The sequence below is a fragment of the Echiichthys vipera genome (assembly GCF_963691815.1).
Source record: "Echiichthys vipera genome assembly, chromosome: 1".
NCBI classification, from domain to species: Eukaryota; Metazoa; Chordata; class Actinopteri; order Perciformes; family Trachinidae; genus Echiichthys; species Echiichthys vipera.
Window position 1 is genome coordinate 31,847,337 of NC_139826.1, and position 17,921 is coordinate 31,865,257.

At 37.5% G+C, this 17,921-nt stretch overlaps 2 protein-coding genes across 2 annotated transcripts; one reads left to right on the plus strand and one right to left on the minus strand.

The window, feature by feature from the left end:
- Positions 1-557: 557 nt before the first annotated feature.
- slc39a1 (solute carrier family 39 member 1) lies at positions 558-8,424 on the minus strand. Its single transcript, XM_083919106.1, has 4 exons — positions 8,188-8,424; positions 6,228-6,346; positions 4,581-4,895; positions 558-3,052 (listed from the first exon to the last, which is right to left on the minus strand). The coding sequence occupies exons 1-4, from the start codon at positions 8,300-8,302 to the stop codon at positions 2,699-2,701; spliced, it is 903 nt and encodes a 300-aa protein (XP_083775232.1). The 5' UTR covers positions 8,303-8,424; the 3' UTR covers positions 558-2,698.
- A 1,264-nt stretch (positions 8,425-9,688) lies between these two features.
- tmem208 (transmembrane protein 208) lies at positions 9,689-15,457 on the plus strand. Its single transcript, XM_083914411.1, has 6 exons — positions 9,689-9,858; positions 11,769-11,864; positions 12,818-12,877; positions 12,971-13,107; positions 14,576-14,660; positions 14,814-15,457. The coding sequence occupies exons 1-6, from the start codon at positions 9,853-9,855 to the stop codon at positions 14,949-14,951; spliced, it is 522 nt and encodes a 173-aa protein (XP_083770537.1). The 5' UTR covers positions 9,689-9,852; the 3' UTR covers positions 14,952-15,457.
- The last annotated feature ends 2,464 nt before the right edge of the window (positions 15,458-17,921 follow it).

Sequence of the window (17,921 nt, forward strand, 5' to 3'; positions counted from 1 at the left end):
ATTAACACACATGGCATCAAGTCCCCGACAAGCCCTCATGAGAAACATTCAGTGGCAGTTAGTACGGTCATTTATTTAATTCAAGCTTTCTTTGGGTTACACTCAAGAGGGGGAGAAACTATGATTTAAATGGTTTACTATACCAACAATCAGGCTCACTGGTACCAACACACAAAGGAGAAACACATTACATTTGATCCCCAATGACACGCTATCCTTTTTTTCTGACCTGCTAATATTACACTTAACATACTATATATAACAGGTACTCGACTACACTTAAGTGCAGTTACCTGTGCTATTTTGGGACACCATTAACTTGTGATTAAGAGAGTCAAAGTATTTTCTTTTTTTTAAACATGTACTTTTTGTATTCAAATGATTTGTCCTAATATTGTTTAGACACCTGTCAATATAAAATGTATTTATCATACAACATGAAACAAGTTAAAATACAGTATTTTAAATATGTGAATATTACCCGTGAAAGAGTTATCTGAGTAAACCGAAGACGTGTGTAAAGATTGTTTACATGAAGTTCAAGCAACAAACAAGTCGACAGAAAATTCCTCCTTTATCTTATTTCTCTGATCAAGTTTACACAACAGACAACAAAGTCATCTATCTCATGAGATTAACAATAAGGCACAAAATAATATATGTAGATATATGAAGCACTGCTTGAAAAAGTTGCAGTTAAGGTTTTTGTACCGTACAAACACACAGTTTTTTTTTTTACACATTTCAATGCACAAATTGGTATTCTGGTGTTTCATTAGTCTTGCTCACATGACTGTAAATGGAAAACACAGTGATGATTTGCACATCTGCACAAAATATGAAACATGACACACTTCAGTTGGCATTAAGATGACTTTTTTTTCCAAGTACAAGTTTCTCATGAAAACCAACTCACACGTTCCAACTTCCTTCTATTTGTTCAGACGAGGAAACAATGTGACCAGACTTGTGACTAAACAGTTTACAACCACAATCACATACATGTTGACTTGGAGTGAAAGCAGGCTGAAAGCACAGATGAACTGGAGCTTTTTAACTGCGTTCTATACTGTGTTTGAAACGTCCTCTTCAATTTACACTTGCTTTGTTTTCTAAACTTAGTTACTGTAGTTTAAGACTGAATTAATGCACCCAATGTGCTACACTGTGGAGTCCTGCTTGTTTGATATGTTGACAGAAATAAAAATCTTTCTTGCCCTTTTCTTTGAGCTGATATTAATAGCTTCTTGATTGGTCCACAATCAAAATAGAGAACTTCAAGCACTCTACATAGAGAAAATGATTTAATAAAGCTGCAAAGTTGTGAAAAAGAGTGGACTAAACTGGGACAAAGGTCGAAAGGATGTAAATAATAGGGATCAGCATGTTAATATAGTGGGTTGTAAAAAGCCAATTACATTTTAGCCTAATTTTTGGAGAGAATCACTGATTCTTTCTTTTAAAAAAGTGCAAACAGTATAAAAAGAAACCCCCCATATTTTCTCATCATTTCCACTCTTCTTTTTTGGTCCACAACTTCTTAAAGCATCAGGAAGTCAGTTTACAATTACACTGTTTTACTGGACAAATGATTGAAATGTTGATATTCTAGTTTTTAATGGGTTGCTTTTACTTCATCATTTTAATGATGAAGTAAAAGCAACCTAATTCTGGGAACTATAGCTAAAAGCATTGCACTAAAATGGCAGTATTTACCAAATAAACTTGGGTCAGAGGAAACACCAATAAGTTACAAACGCCAAACATTCAGCTGAGCGTGTAGTAAAAGAACATACCGTATGAAAAACTTCAACAAAAGGCACAAGCAGTGTTTTTTGGAAAGAACCTTCCCGTTTGTATTAGTTTCAAAATAAAATGTAAACATTAGATAGAGACTATCTTGCGATGGGATCACAGCAGCTGCTACCTGAAATAGGGACAAGGGCGTGAAGTGGTGGGGCAATAGCCTCTTCCCTTCCATCTAACCTGTCTACTTCTGGCGCCCTTGCTCTGACCCCACCCATCTTTGAACTCCGCCTTCATTTTGATCTTAACTACACACCTGTAAAGTGTTGTGTATCTTACACGGTTGTGTGATATCACAGTGGCAAAATCTAACTGCAGACCTGGAAATATACTCAAAACCTCCTCTGTGGTAGTTCCCGGTACAGTAGGTGTCTCCAGGACCACATGTTGCCATGAACACATGTTGCCGTCATCACATGTTGCCATGATCTCACATGGCAACATGCACGCATGCACGTAAACAATACCAGTGTGGATGTGGTGTCTGGTTAACATCTGAAAGTACTTATATAATGACATGATTGAATTAATTTCGGGGTCACATTTACATACAACGTTCCCCTTTGTTTCCAGTGGTTTCCAGTCGTGTCAAAGGTCAGCGGCTCCGGTTTTGTTTGCAGTTCCAGTGAATGTTTCAAAACAAGGCCTGTGCTTCTCTCGGTAAACTTATCATTGCAGTAACTGGTTCCTCTCTACATAAAATCTTCTAAAAACTGCATTATACAGTATATACAGCAATCGTCTTTTGTATATTGAAAGTAATAAAACACAAGCATCTGTTGTCATGCTCCCTTTGACATTAAAAACCCCACAGTATACCTACTTCTTCTTTACGCATGAAGACAGTTTGTCTCTCTGTCAAGTCAAGTTTGTGTGACGACAGGTCTCACTTTCAGCCCAGAAACGTCAGCGATGCCATGGTTGCGAAGCCCAGCAGGATGAAGAGCACCTTGAGAAGCTGCTTTCCGGGGGAGTTGAGCTCATGTGGCAGGATCTCTAGGAAGGTGATGTAAATAAAGGTCCCTGCAGCGAGCCCCTCCAGGATGGCCTGGATCAGCGCTCCAGCCTCTAGCCGAGCCTCCATCACACTGATGCCGATGGCGATCCCTATTGGCGACATCAGGGCGAACACGCCGATGTAAGCAGCCACCCACAATGGACGAACTGCGCTCTGGACGAGCTTCACCGACAGGCTGAACACGATGATGCTCTTGTGGACGAGTATAGCGATGCAGATCTCTAACACCTGGAGAAAGCAAAGAGGTTTAATGGTTATTTCTACTTCTTTTAACAGCTTCTATATAAACAACAACAACTGTAAATGTGGACGGTTTTGTACATAAAGGCCGGATTTGAATTGTAGTGGTTAAAGAAGAAGACTTTTGATTTTTGACTTCTATTATTTACTTGGGTCTACCTTGAAAATTAGACCTTAATTAAAAAGGGATTTATCTAATTAGATAAATATTTGTATGAATCTGTTTTATTTCAAAATACATCTATGAATTAACTGTCTAAAGTTTATTTCTCTAAATAGAGAAGTAAATTTCCAGCTGAACAGATGCATAACACACAATTACATGTAGTTAAAAAGTCCTGAGGGAACATTGATAGAAAGCTCTGACTGCTTAGGCTGTCTTATGACCAGGAAGCGCAGAGCTGACTCTCATGACAAGGAAATTCCTTTCCTGTCAAAGCGTCCTGAAGCTATAAACTGAAACACTGCTTTCTTCTGGCTCAGAGCTGTAAATATGACCCCGACCTCTTTCGTGCACCACTTTTATCAAACAAATGTTTTGTTAAGACCATGAAATGTAATATAGCCTGAAGAAGCACTGAGGTAACTACAAAAATGTAAAAACATAGTGGAGAAATAAACGAATGCAGCTCATTCTCTGGAACTCAGAGCAGATTTACAGGATCCCTGTGAATTTTTAGACCACTAGTTAAGTAGTGCTGTGGAGCTGTTTAAGTATGAGTGGGTTCCTGTTTTGTTGAGGATGTATGTTCACAGGTGACGCAAAACCGAGTCCAATCAATGGTGTCACATTACTCCGGGACTCTACAGGTGGCGGTTACACGGTAAGCTATGCAGCAATTATTGATGGTATCAAGAACCGGTACTTTATAGGTATCGAAATATCAATAAGCTGGACAAACAGTGCTGCTATTGGCATTTATCTAACATTAATTCATTCAAACAGGGATTTTTATTAGAGAAAAATGGCGAGAATGAAGTTAGCAGTAACGTGAACGAGCAGTGCAGAGTGTGTATAGTTTGTTTGTCGGTGAATAAACGCTACAAATGCTCAACAGCCAAGCTAAGTTTCACCTGCTGTGCTGATTAAAGTGAAGAGGGTTAGCACCAAAGTTATTCTCATTTCAATGACAAGCAAATTTTGTTCAGCTGAACATAGGGTGAGCTGTCCTGACAACGAGAGATCATTAGTTAATGTTTTTAGTTGTTACACTGGACATTTGTAGCACTTGCTCCTCATTCATTATATGTAAAGGAAACAATTTTGCTTGTTATTTCTGCAAAAAAGAAATGAAAAAAGAATGAAATGACTGTTGAATCATTTCATGTCTCCTAATTTTTTGGACCAAATTACGCAGAATAGTATCAATAAACGTGTTATGATAGCCATCCATAGCTGCAATGCACCAACAAAGCTACTGCAAGCTACCAAACACTGATGTCAACATTTCTGGTTTTAAAATACTTGAAAAAAAGCCCCTTTAACATCGGTGTGAAGTACTATGTGTCTTCTTACCTTCGAGTCCGTGGTCTGCAGGCCGATAGCAAGACCCTCAAAAACAGAGTGGAGCGAGAGAGAGAGGAAGAGCATGAAGGAGCGAAAGGGGGAGTGAGCCTGAAAGTCAACATGGACATGGTGGCCGCTGCTCTCCAGATCCGGGCTTGTTCCATGTCCATGTCCGTGCCCGTGCCCATTCCTGTTTTCCGGTATAAGGGGCGCTCTCTCCTCCTGAGCACCTCCCATCTCCCGGCAATTCAGGACAATCCTCTCCAGTATGAGGACCATGAAGAAGCCGGCAGCCAGGATGAACTCTGGAAGGGGGAAACTGGTCTGTTTGAGAACAACAGAGAGAGATTATTCAGTTTGCAGGTTCAGTCTGATACTATCAAGAATTAGGAAGCACAGATTGTAAACGGATTGCAGTACAGTACGGCGATAAAGACCTTCAGTCATCCAGGATAGGATGTCTTAAAGAGCTACATCAAAAGCAACTGGAACAGCCGTTTCATTCTTGAAGAATACACGTTTTTACTTAATTGTATTCTTCATTCTTTTCATTTCTTTAAGAATAAATGTGGCTGAACAATGTTTTTTTCTTTAAGAGAATATCTCAATAATATGACATACGTGTCGTCTTTTCCTGGTTTTAAAGGCTGCATTACAGTAAATGATGTAATTTTCTGAACTGTTATAATCTTCCTATTAATACCCACTTAGTCATTATAGCCATTAAAGCACCAATCAATATCGGTAGAGGTATTTGGTCAAAAATATTGTTTCTCCATATTACTCAGCCCTACATGGACAGATATGATCTCTAAATTGTGTGTATGATTTAGTTGATTGGCCGAAATGTGGACAATTGTTTAATTGTAAATTATGAAGCAACAACACCAGAAAATACTCTTTTCAATTCAGTTTTTTAAAAGTGTAAAATCATCAGTTATCTCAAAACGCTTTCCGTATAGAGTAGATCTGGACCACACTCCCAGAGCAACAGCATGTCTGGTTCCAGCTTCTCAAATGTGAGAATTTGCTGCGTTTTTCTATTTTCTATCATTGTGAAGTGAACATTGGAGTACGTGTTGGACAAAAGAAACAATCTGAGAGGTGAATTTCTTTCTGTGAAACTGAGATGTGCATTTTTTATTTCTGACGTTTTATAAAAAACAAATAGAAAAACAAATATTGACCAATGGATTTAGAAGAAGAATACCTGTTAGTTGTAGCCAAAGTGTGTATTATACTATATGTCAGGCTTTATTCATTTAAGATAAATATCTTTGTAATAGAATTATGCTTTATTAGATATAGAACAAGGATAATTGAAGAATGACAAATGGAAGTTATTATTATTGTTATTATTACTATATAGACAGAAGGCAAAATATTTCAGTAAGTGTTATTTCAGTAATATTTATTAAAAAGGGGTGAAATAAAATAAGTTTATACTTCTTCCCACTTCTTTTCTGATATGTCAACAGAATTGATATTATTCAGTTTACTTTGTTATTCTACATTTATTTATCTCTCTGTTTTTTTCCCTTTTCTTTATGACTGCCCATTAATGTATGATCATTTTGTTTTTTCACATATTCGAAATAAACTATCTGAAAATAAACTAAACTAATTCAGACCCCAAAGTTTGTTACTCGGACGTACCTCTATCTTCTGAGCGTTGATATCTGACATATAATCTGGAATGATGTCGAGCAAACATGCTGCCAGGAAAACCCCGCCAGCAAAACAGCTGATCAGACTCAGAACTGTCCGGTGGGTTTCTGCAAAAGGAAAAACAAAACATCTCTTGTGTTTCAACATGAACTTACACACAACGGTATGTATAATCTACAGACTGAATGCCTGTTTGTGCAGAGTAAACAAAGCACATTGTCTAATTTTAGCCTCAGTTATGTGTTAAGAAAATCTTTGAGTGAATCAAGAGTCTTAAAGAAATCGAATACTATTTTGTTGATTTAATCGACAAATGTGTAAAAGTGCCGACCACAAAGAAGCACGCCAAAGCACCACTTTCAATCTTGTGTTTTCATCGGTGTGCTCACACGTTTTGTGTAAATAAGTTAATTCAGCATGAAAAAAGGTTAAAAATGACCAAACAACTAAAGAAATATTAGTTTATTATGACCCATATGACAGACAGATATGGATGAAATCACAAACATTTCTCCAAAGTTAGAATAACTGTTGAACATCATGTGACGCACTCATTATAATGAAAGCACAAGTCCAACTGACTAAGCACTAAAAACACATGCGGATGTAATGAAGGGAAATGATACTTTCACTTCCATGTAAGAACGCCTTTTATGGTCAACATCTATACAGCCCTGTTCTGCCTCCTGTTCACTGCATTAAATGTGACCATGTGCCAAGAAGCCTTCGGGCTTCAGGCTCCATCTCTGTCAGGTGACTCCAGGGTGAGAGGAGGGTTCAACAATGGTATGACTGACCTTCATGATTATGGAGGACTAAACATGACTTAAGTCTTAAATAAATAAATACACAAAGAAATAAATGTACACAGGAATAAAATAAATAAATGCATCAATAGAGAAATAAATGAATACATAAATAAATAGAGTGAGAAATAAATGCATAAATAAATACAGGAATAAATAAATGCAGAAATAAATAAATAAATAAATACAGGAATAAATAAATGCAGAAATAAATAAAGGCTGAAATAAATGAGTGAACAAATACATGCATAAATAAATGGGACCTCCTACCTTATTAACATATGAACACAGAAATACAGAAATAAATAAATGTTGGTAGACCAAAATGTATAAATAAGTGTTAATCTTTTATTTGTGCATTTATTTATTTTATTTATTTATTCATTTGTGCATTTATTTCTGTATTGATTTATGTATTCCTGTATATTTATGTATACATTTATTTATGCATTTATTTCTGTACTGATTTATATATTCCTGTATTTATTTATTTAAACATTTAATTACTAATTCATTTCTGTATTTATTTATTCCTGTGTTTATTTCTTTATACATTTATTTATTCATTCATTTCTGTATTTATTTATTCCTGTATTTATTTATTTATACAATTATTTATTAATTAATTTATTTATGCATTTATTCCTTTACTTATTTATTTATTTATTTATTCCTGTATTTATTTATTTATTCATTTATTTCAGCATTTATGTATTTCTGTATTTATTTATTCCTGTATTGATTTATACATTTGTTTCTGCATTTATTTATCTAATGAGACTTCCGTCATGTTTATTCCTCCATAATAATAATGGGTGTATTATTAATAGTATTAACCCCTCTGTTATCACTGCGTTAATGGTTTCAAAGCCACAGTTGATCAAATAAACAGCAGTTAATTACCTTAGCAACACTATCAGCTGAAACATGTGATTCGCGCGCCCCTAATCTCAGTTGATACCGTTAAACCAACCTTCATTTAAACTTCTGCCAATTTAAGGTTGGATAGTTTCCCTGCAGATGGTTACACACCGTAGAGCAGGGGTAAAACCTGCAAATGGGTCAGCGACATCCCCTTTTTAATTCGGCATCGGTGCAATAAAGCAACAAATCATCCAAACCAAGGAAACACGTTTACTTACCTGTCCCGTTTGTGTCTCTGAACCATTTGACTCGAGCAGGAATGAACCCAAAAAGAAGAGTTAGGAGCAGCAAACCGACCAAAGCGCCTAGTTTCACCTCGAGTAGATACTCCATGTTGAAGCATAAAACACCGTCAGTTCAAGCGTGAGGTTCGCCTCCTTACTGTGCTCTCATTAGAAAAGCTATGGGGGGACAGGGGCTCGCTAATCGATACGCAGATAAGAGTTTCACTCAGACACGCAGCCTGTAATGTTGTTATTACTGCTGTTCAGGCTACGGTGGCCGAGAAGGGTCGAAATAGCATCGCGAAAAACTGAACAGGGTGCTCTCGAAATGGGAAATCTTGGTTAGTTAGACGTTTATTGAGCAGGGACAAATACATTGTGCATTGTTTCATATGAAATATAAAATAGATGCCATGCATACAGGTTTCTAGTCGAAACTAATGTGCAACCCCTGTCCTTGGTTAGTCCTTTATTAAAAGTTACACAGACAAAGTTAAAAACAATACACACACGTTAGAATACAGAACATCAAATACAACACACACATAATGACAAAAACAAGGACAACAAGTGATGTGCGTGTGTGTGCACTTGCCCTGTGTTTGAGGGTTAGCATTCAGGTGTTTTTCTTCATCATTTACAACAGTGTAAGTAATAATGTTCCTACTTAAATTGAATCATAAGATGATTCACGGGAGAGGAAAGAAAAACAACTTGTTCTGAGACACAAATATGTATCATTTTCGGATGTGTGTGTGTGTGTTTGTGTGTATGTGAGAGAAATTGACATTGCTGCAGCAGGAAAGCAGATAGATAGAACAATATATATAGTATGACAACAATATACAATTTGATATAGCACCTATATAAACATATATATTACTATAACAATAAGTAGGCCCATGGTGACGTTGAAGGAGTTGCAAGTCTAAATGGCAGAGGTTGGTCGAGCTGTGCATGTGACAACAATTTCACAATTGTGTATTAACTCACACACAGTAATCCAAAAAAAACATATTGATATATTCTGATGCCATGTGGCAAAAGGTTATACTTCATCATCTCATCTTCAGCCTCTTATCCGGGGTCAGGTCGCATGGCAGCAGCTTTAGCAGGGGACCCCAAACTTCCCTTTCCCGGGCCACATTAACCAGCTCTAACTGGGGGATCCCGAGGCGTTCCCAGGCCAGCATGGAGATATAATATCTACACCTGGTCCTGGGTCTTCCCTGAGGCCTCCTCCCAGCTGGACGTGCCTGGAACACCTCCCTAGGGAGGCACCCAGGGGGCATCCTTACTAGATGGTTATACTTGTTTCTTTATAATTATTTAATTTATTTAAATATATACAATACTTATAAATACATATTATTAAAATGTAACCTTTTTGTTTTTTTGAATGATCAGCAGATGGTGCCCTGCCACAAGTTTTCACGAGCCGCTTTCGCCACCACACCACGAGGATGACGACATTTCCATGCGCCGGATATGTTGACCCCCATCAGAAGCAGCAAATGCTGATGTGTTAAAACGAAATCTCGCCGCGGGGAGACTTGTGCGTTTCTCCTTTTGATGCAGCAATAACACCAATAACGGAGAGAAGCGGCGGCGGGTCACAGGTCAGCGGCAGGCACCGAACAGCAGCGGGTCACAGAGCGAATGGCGGTGAGAGAAACACGCATGCAGCTGCAACAACTGGCTCCTTCCCTTCTGCTTAAACTGGTTATTATCATGTTTATTAAAGCTGGTGCTGCTGTGCAAAGTGGCTCAGACACAGTGAGACCACAGCAGGCTGCAAGATAAGCTTAAAAACGAGCTTAAAAACAGGCCATAATAAACACAAAATGTGATATATATATCAGTTTTAACCACCAAACAGAATGAAATAAGTTAAAAATGGTGCACAAAGTGACTTCCAGGGCATATCCATGCAGATGTGATGTTATGCAGCCTCCCATGTCATTTTACTGAAATTCTCACGAGTTAGAAGAAGAAGAAGACTTGAGTTACTTTATTAATCCTCTGTTTCTTTCACTGTTTTTATACATGCTACACACCCAGAACCAAAATACACACACATGCAAACAGGACCTGTACATATGCATTAAATGGAGAGCTGTCAGGACAAGGTGGAAAGCGCCTTGAGAGGTTGGGGGTTTGATACCCTTCTCATAGCTTGCACAAGGGCACCTCGGTAGAGCCCAGGAGGAGCGTTTATACGTTCTCAAGCTACTAGTCCACCTCCATACTTGGTCTGTACCAAGTCATTAGCATTATTATCATTATACAGTCTATGGTCTGTACGTGGGCGTCATTCTCATGCCAATTCCCTATGAACTCAGCGACTGCCGCCCCATAATAACAAAATAAAAAATTGCACAATGTATTTAACTCTGTACAACTTTGCAAGGGCGTCCAAACATGTACAAGAAACACACAGCACAGAAAAAGAAGCATAATAAATATGCACTGACCTAAAAGTTGTAAATAAAATAGTCCTGTTTTCATGATTTTTTAAATATATTTGGGAAATCAAATCGTATAAAAACATATTCAATTCATTTTGTGATACAAGAGAGGGACTCAAAAACAGCTTTTACCCATAGACTGTACAATCAATTGACGTCGCATACCCATCGAGTTCCGTTCTCTCAACTTAATCCGAACGTCCTCGCTTACGGGAGTCGCCATCTTGTCAGACTTTGACTCTGCCTCATTTCCTCTTACCAAAAAAGGGCATGTATGTGACGTTGGGGGGAGGGAGATACGTCCATCTGGCTGACGTATATCTGCAAGGAGAAGTGAGGGCCAGAGGCTAGCTGTCACTCAAGAAGCACGCCCACAATTATTCATAAACTTTAACCTCCAATAAAATAAAAACTAGCCTGGTACAAAACAAATTCACCCCCCTCAGTGTTGTCATGGAGATAGGACCTAAACATGCAGACTAGAAAGTTTTTTAGTACCAGGCCTTAAATAGGTTTAATCATGCTGTGAAAACTGACCAAACTACTGTTTTAATCACGGAAAAATGAATAGTTTTAATGAGATTTTTTAGATGTGTGAATGCACGTCAGTTTTGGTAATAAATCGCGTTGTACTGACAATGAAGGAAGTCTATCTCTATCTTCTAGAGCTTTAAATGTTGCTTTCATTGCTGTTTTAATTCAGGAAACCAAAGCAAAACGTCTTTAAAGGAAAAACAAAAATGACCACTCAACAAAGATCATACCAAACATTTCCAGAGTGGATTCAGGTCCCGATTTGAAGGGAATTAGCTGTGAAGAGTTTATGTGGTGGTTGAGTCGATTTATGTCTGAAAGCGGATAAGGGCAAGGGAGAAACAACTTCTTAACTCATTTAATTTGATTTCCAAGCTTATGTGAATGCCTCCTTGTGCTTTATTTCTGGTTAGCTGTAAGCCGTATATTAATAAATCCTAAAATGTGAGGACACAAAAGTAACAATTATACAGGTTTGCAGATTTAATGAGGTTTCAATCCTCGTCTTTGAGCAGAAACAGTGCAATGAATGTCCATTGATGCTGAATCTGCTCTTTGTGTTTTGCGGAACAGCCCAAAGGGAAAGTTGGCACAAAGGGAAAGAAGCAGATCTACGAGGAGAACGAGGCGACGCTGAAGTTCTACACCAGAGTCATCCTCGGAGCTAACGTAAGAACCACAGCGCTTTTCTTTTCTCTTTCTTCTTTGTCAAAATACCGTTCTGAAAGTTGTTTGAATCTCATACTAGCTGCAGATCATCTTTCACTTTCTGATGCCAGATCCAACCAGACCCTACAGTGTGTTTTAGGAGTTTTTGATATCAGTTACAAAGATTGTTATGAATTAGTGGTAGAGAAAAAGAAAGTCCTCTTTTGCAGTACATATATAATAAATTATCTGGAAATTTAATTGTGAATGGATTGACTATTTTTTTGGCTATTTCAGTGAATTAAATACCTAAAAGAAATGAAGGTGCTTCTTCATATTGATGCCAAAAAACCCTCTGAATCCAAAATGAACACTACTTACCACTAGAGACTATCTTGCGATACCACATCGAGCCAGGGGCGTAAAGTGCCTGCTTTCTACCCCCATCCTTTCGTCACACTTGCTCGGATCACACCCATTTTCGAACTGGGCATTCATTTTGATCTCTGCTACACACCTGTAACATTTACGGTGCTATCTCAGAGACCACCTGGCAAAAATACTCAAAACTGCCTCTGTGGTAGTTCCTGCTACAGTAGGTGTCTCCAGGACCACATTATGTGGACATTATGTAGACTCACAAGGTGAAAACAACACCAGCGTCGATGTTGCAGCTGGTAATAATACAGTCCTGCAGTGGTCTAAACATTTGCAGAGATATTAAAGATAATTTGGTCAAAATCGTATTTAAAAAATTTTTGATAGATTTTACATAACTGGTTAATCTGCTGAGTGTTTGTCTTTAGTCTACGTAATGTTGAAAAAAACAGTGAAAAATAACTGAAATTACTAATCAATCATCAAAATAGCTGCTGATTAATTGTCTGTTGATGGATTTACAAATTTACAAATACAGCTCTGTTCTATAATATTGTCCGACCCCATTTCAAGTAAACTCTGCTCTTTCTCCGCAGGCGATATATGCTGCTGTAAATCTGTTGGTTTTCTACAGTTCGTCTACATTTTCGACATGGGTGAGTGTGTTTAATCAAGATTAATCTCAATATAACACAGATGCAGTTTACCACTCCCTTCCTGGCCCCTAACACCTTGCGTGCCTCTCGTAGCTGCTGCTTGGGTTCGCACTAGCAGTTTATGTGGGGAGTTACCGCTCCATGTCTGCGATGGCCAAGCCAGTGTTTGCTGAGGATGGAAGTCTGCTGGACGGAGGAATAGACTTAAACATGGAGCAGGGAATGGCTGAGTAAGTAATAAGAGAAACTCCATATTTAGTCAACATACACTGTGAAAACAAAAGTGACTGTGTGAAACAATGTGGACGTCTGAACCCTCTGATTGGTGCAGCATAGTAGTCACATAACAGAATGCTTTGCAGACGTTAAGCGACTAGGTTTATGCTAGCCGTAGTGTCCCTGGTGTGAGGGTTTGCACACGTAAAAAGTAGATCATCACACCCTTTTTGTCGAATGAGAAGTCTCTAAAAGTTCCCGCAGCGGTTGGTCGTGCATCTCTGAATTTCTGTAACTAGCTTTTCATTTCAAAATGGACGCCTTCGAGGAAAGTCTGACCTGTACAAACATCTGTGCGACTCTTCACGTAGAGACCACAGAGAAAGTCAAATTGCCTTAAAAACGCGGTAACGGAGATAGCCACAACACTGGGAAAAGAAGAAGCATTTGAAGCAAGTGTGGAAAAAAACACAAGATCACTTTGTCAAAGCTGTGATGATGAGGGTGGCTGTCCAGTCCGTTACATCGAGAGGCTGACTCTAATTTCAACTTGGAGGTAAGCGACAGTAACGTTAATAACGACAATACGCCGGGATGTCTCACGCAAGCATAAACAAAGCTTTACTCAGGGCTGAAAACACTGCTCGCCCTCCTCAACTGCGTGAGTGACAGAATTTATAGCTTTGTGTAAAGATGTCAGTGTTCAATTTAAATATAGAATACAAACTAGCACAAAGGCAGTGAAAGACAGTGATCCTGAGACAGCAATAGATGTTTGATGGATAAATATATGTATTTGTTTTTAGTATCAGAGAAACCAACAGAGTTTATTAGCCTCACTTTTCTCTCAAAGAAACTTCGGAGTTTGTGCATTAATTATGTAGAAGGGCTGGACACATTACTATGTTTTCTGTTGGGCTTATAGAAGACACAAAGACCATTTTGGTTATAATATATTATTATCTTGCTTAATATAAAAGTTTGTGAGTTAGGGCTGGGCAGTATGGCCTGACTCTTGTATCCCGGTAAGTAATTTCATATCTCCATAATGATTTATATCACGGTATATGCTTTCTCATAATTCAATGAATAAATAGTCTATATGAAATAACCACATATTTTTTACACTACTGTGTAAATCAAACACATGACCAATGTTGAGTACTGAGTATTTTCTCATTTATTGAGAACTATAGTGCAAAATGAAGAAAACGTATAAGGATGAGAGCATAAAGCGTTGTCCAAATGATGTTATTATAAGGCAGTTTTTTTTATTGCCATTGTGATAGAAATGTTATATAAAAACAGATTTTTACATCATTTTAACAATATATCTCCCAGCCCTTATGTGAGTAAATACCAGCCATATTGTTCATTTTGTGCCCACTGTCAAAAACTAAACCTACACCTTTGCTGATGAGCACAAAGCTCAGAAACCTGTGTTTTTTTGGTGATAATTTATTGTGTGTGTTCTGTTTTTAGGCACCTGAAGGACGTCATCCTGCTCACAGCCATAGTCCAAGTCCTCAGCACAATCTCCTCTTATTTCTGGTATCTTTGGCTGCTGGTAAGAAGATCTCTCTTCTTTGTTTCCCCGATGAATCCTAAGAGATAGCTTTTACTTTTCTGCCTTATTCCTTTCCTCTTCTGCTTCCCTCATGTCCCATAATTTGATCTTGTCTTCTGTGTGTCTTTGTGTGTGTGTGTGTGTGTGTGTCAGGCTCCGGCCCGAGCCCTCCACCTGCTGTGGGTGAACTTCCTGGGCCCCTGGTTTATGGCAGAAAGCCCGTCGGCACCAGAGGAAGTGAATGAGAAGAAGCAGAGAAGACAAGAGCGCAGACAGATGAAGAGATTCTGATGCTGCAGGGCAGACGGAGCAGTATTTTTATACACACAATCTAATATACAGATAACGAGAAACTCGTAAGTTATTCAGGAAGAAATTTTGTTATTAAATTAAACTCGATCCAAATCTGATACTGTGGAATCTTGTTTTCTTTCTGCTTTCTCCTGTAATCCATTTGTCCCTAAATTATTAAATTGAAATGTTCCCTATTTAGATAATGTCATGGTCCAAATCTCATTTAGTCCTTGCTGCCGCACAGTCTCGTCACACTGCCCCCTGCAGATGCACATGAAATATTCCCCTTAACAACCTGATACAGGGATGAAAATGAGACAAAACCAATTTATTCTGTAAGTGCTGCTTTCTTCATGGCATGTCTTTTATTTTTAACTCAATTTTATTTTTCAAAAAAATGATTCTGATGTAACAGAATTTGTCAGTGTTCCTTCATCATAGAGCTGATTTGTTTATGAGCCAGTTCAGTAGTCTAACACAGCCTGGAGAGAAATCAAGTTTTAAGAGAGAAATGAGTTTTTGCAATAAAAATCCTCCTCCACTTTGTGGAGTTGATCATCACGTGTGTTTCGAGACGTTTTTATTATTTACAGTGTATTTTGGGGGAAATCGTTTGGGCATAAGAGAATAATTCAATGTTTTTTTTGTGTTTTTAAATGGATCAATTCAATAAAAAGTAAGAATGTTTGGTCAAAGTTAAAGTCAAGTGGACCGTAAAGACCACGAGGACATGTTTTCTGCTAAGAACAACTTGTAACATAATAATTCTCATATCTGATTTATTTGCTTTCCATGACCGTTACAGTTCAATTTTACTTTAGTTATTACATTTGGTTTTAAAGTGTAACTAATAGGAAAACTCCTTTTTGGTTTGGCAAAAATACACTGTATAATGTAACGGTCAACTCATCCTACACAAATGAATACTTAAAAAAAAATCTGAGTCAGTTTATGCACCATCCTGACATTAAGTTCACCCGTCTTTTTATTTTATTTATAAAGAGCCGGCAGGATTAGTTGTGATGTTGGGTTTCAATTCCTCAGATGTTTAAATAGTGTAAAGCTGTGTCTTTATTGAAGCGAAAGATATTTGTTTTGCTTTAGTCATTTTAGGACTGCATCTAATAGTTATTTTCATTATGGATTTATGTGTTGATTTATGTTTTTTTAACCTTCTTGGTTATATAAAATATCGGAAAATATGGGTAAAAATGGGGACCACATTCCCCTTTTTTCAGATTTCTTGTTTAGTCCGACAAAGTCCAACAGTAGAAAATATTACATTTAATTGAATAATCAATGATCAAACTACTGATTATTTAAATGTCATTGTTTCAACACTAGCATAATTTGCTATGACTTTTGACCGCATCAGAGAACAACAAGTCATCAAAACTGGAGATTTCTTTTTCACCAGACAGTGGCGTGCTTTGATTTAAGGCTTGAAGATTTCGATTTAAATAAATGTCTGTTAAGTCAATGAAGGACTTGACACATTGGTGACTGAGCCCATGGCACACTGTTGAACATATTGCAATTTATATATTTGCTCATTTTGCAGTATTTCAAACTGGGTGTCTGTCGTAAATTCTCTTTTACAATTTTTCTCATTATATTTCTATGTTTTTTCTCCATTGTATACACACACAACTCCATAAAAAACCTTCTTTAATATGTTGAAATACTTTATTTAGATTTCCTGCTCAATATTTGACTTTACAGGTCATTGAAGCTGTGAGCGCTGCAGCCTCCTGGATGATGAGGCAGCTTCAGAGGTTGTTATAAATGATCATATTAAATACCGTTTGAGATAATGACGGCGAATTAAGCCGAACATCACATTAAAGTTACTGGCTGCAACACTTCAGACGTCATCACCTGTTTTTGTTTTTCAATGGCCCTTGAAACTGCTCACATGTCTGAGATTAGAGATTTAAGATTAGAGCTGACAAATCAGCGCACAGATGACAGTTTAATCCCTAAACTAACTCCATAAACACTGAAGAAATGCCAACCACTTTTCTGTTTCCATCCGGTGAGTTGAGCCTTGTCCTCAGGGGAAAAATGTTGTTTACTGTCAAGTGACTTTTTTCTCTCTATCCAGTGTTGACAAAGAGTATTCAGTGATTGTGTTTATGCTCAGAGGGTGAGTGGGTTGGCAAAGCCCAGATCTGCTCCCAATATAATTACAGATTTCTCATTATTGTTTCATCCACGCATTCCCAACTCGACAAGCTACAACCTGTAGTGTTCAGAGGAGAAATAGCTGTGATGATGTGTATCCTGTTAAAAGGAAACAAAACAAGGCATTTACAACGTTTGCCCTGATTTACAGTTTTCCCTCAATCGTTTAAACACGTTTCCTGGAGCGGAGACAAATCTCTTGCAAAATTAAACCCTCAAAAACAATACACACAGTATACATATGAATATCACTCATAGTGCATCAATGAGACACTGGCTTGATACATTTAAAACACCATCAAAATACTGTTTATATATACTTTTATATGCTTCCTGAGGCCATGTTACATGCTCAAATGTATAAAACTGTGTACAAATTGTTTCCTTTTTTACTTTTTGATGATTGTTTTGTCCTGAAATCAATCAATTGTATGGTACATACAGTATAAAGACATGTGTTTCCATATTCTAATATAATACTGTGAATATATAATGTTGCATTTACTCAATATCTGCATCAGCATAGGATACATTGCACATTTATTTACCCAATATAAATACTCCTTAATACTAAAAACGTATAGTTGATAAGGCAACATTGTTAGACTTCTGAATACACAATTGTGACCTTTTTTCAGTAGAACTCACTGTAATATAAGTAAAATAAGAACCACTACAGTAATATTATGCTCGGTCTGGATGTTTGTTGTTGATTCATGAGCTTCAAGTTTTCAAAATCGTGCGCTTGGTTCATTTTTTTGTTTGTAATAAATTGAGGAAAGC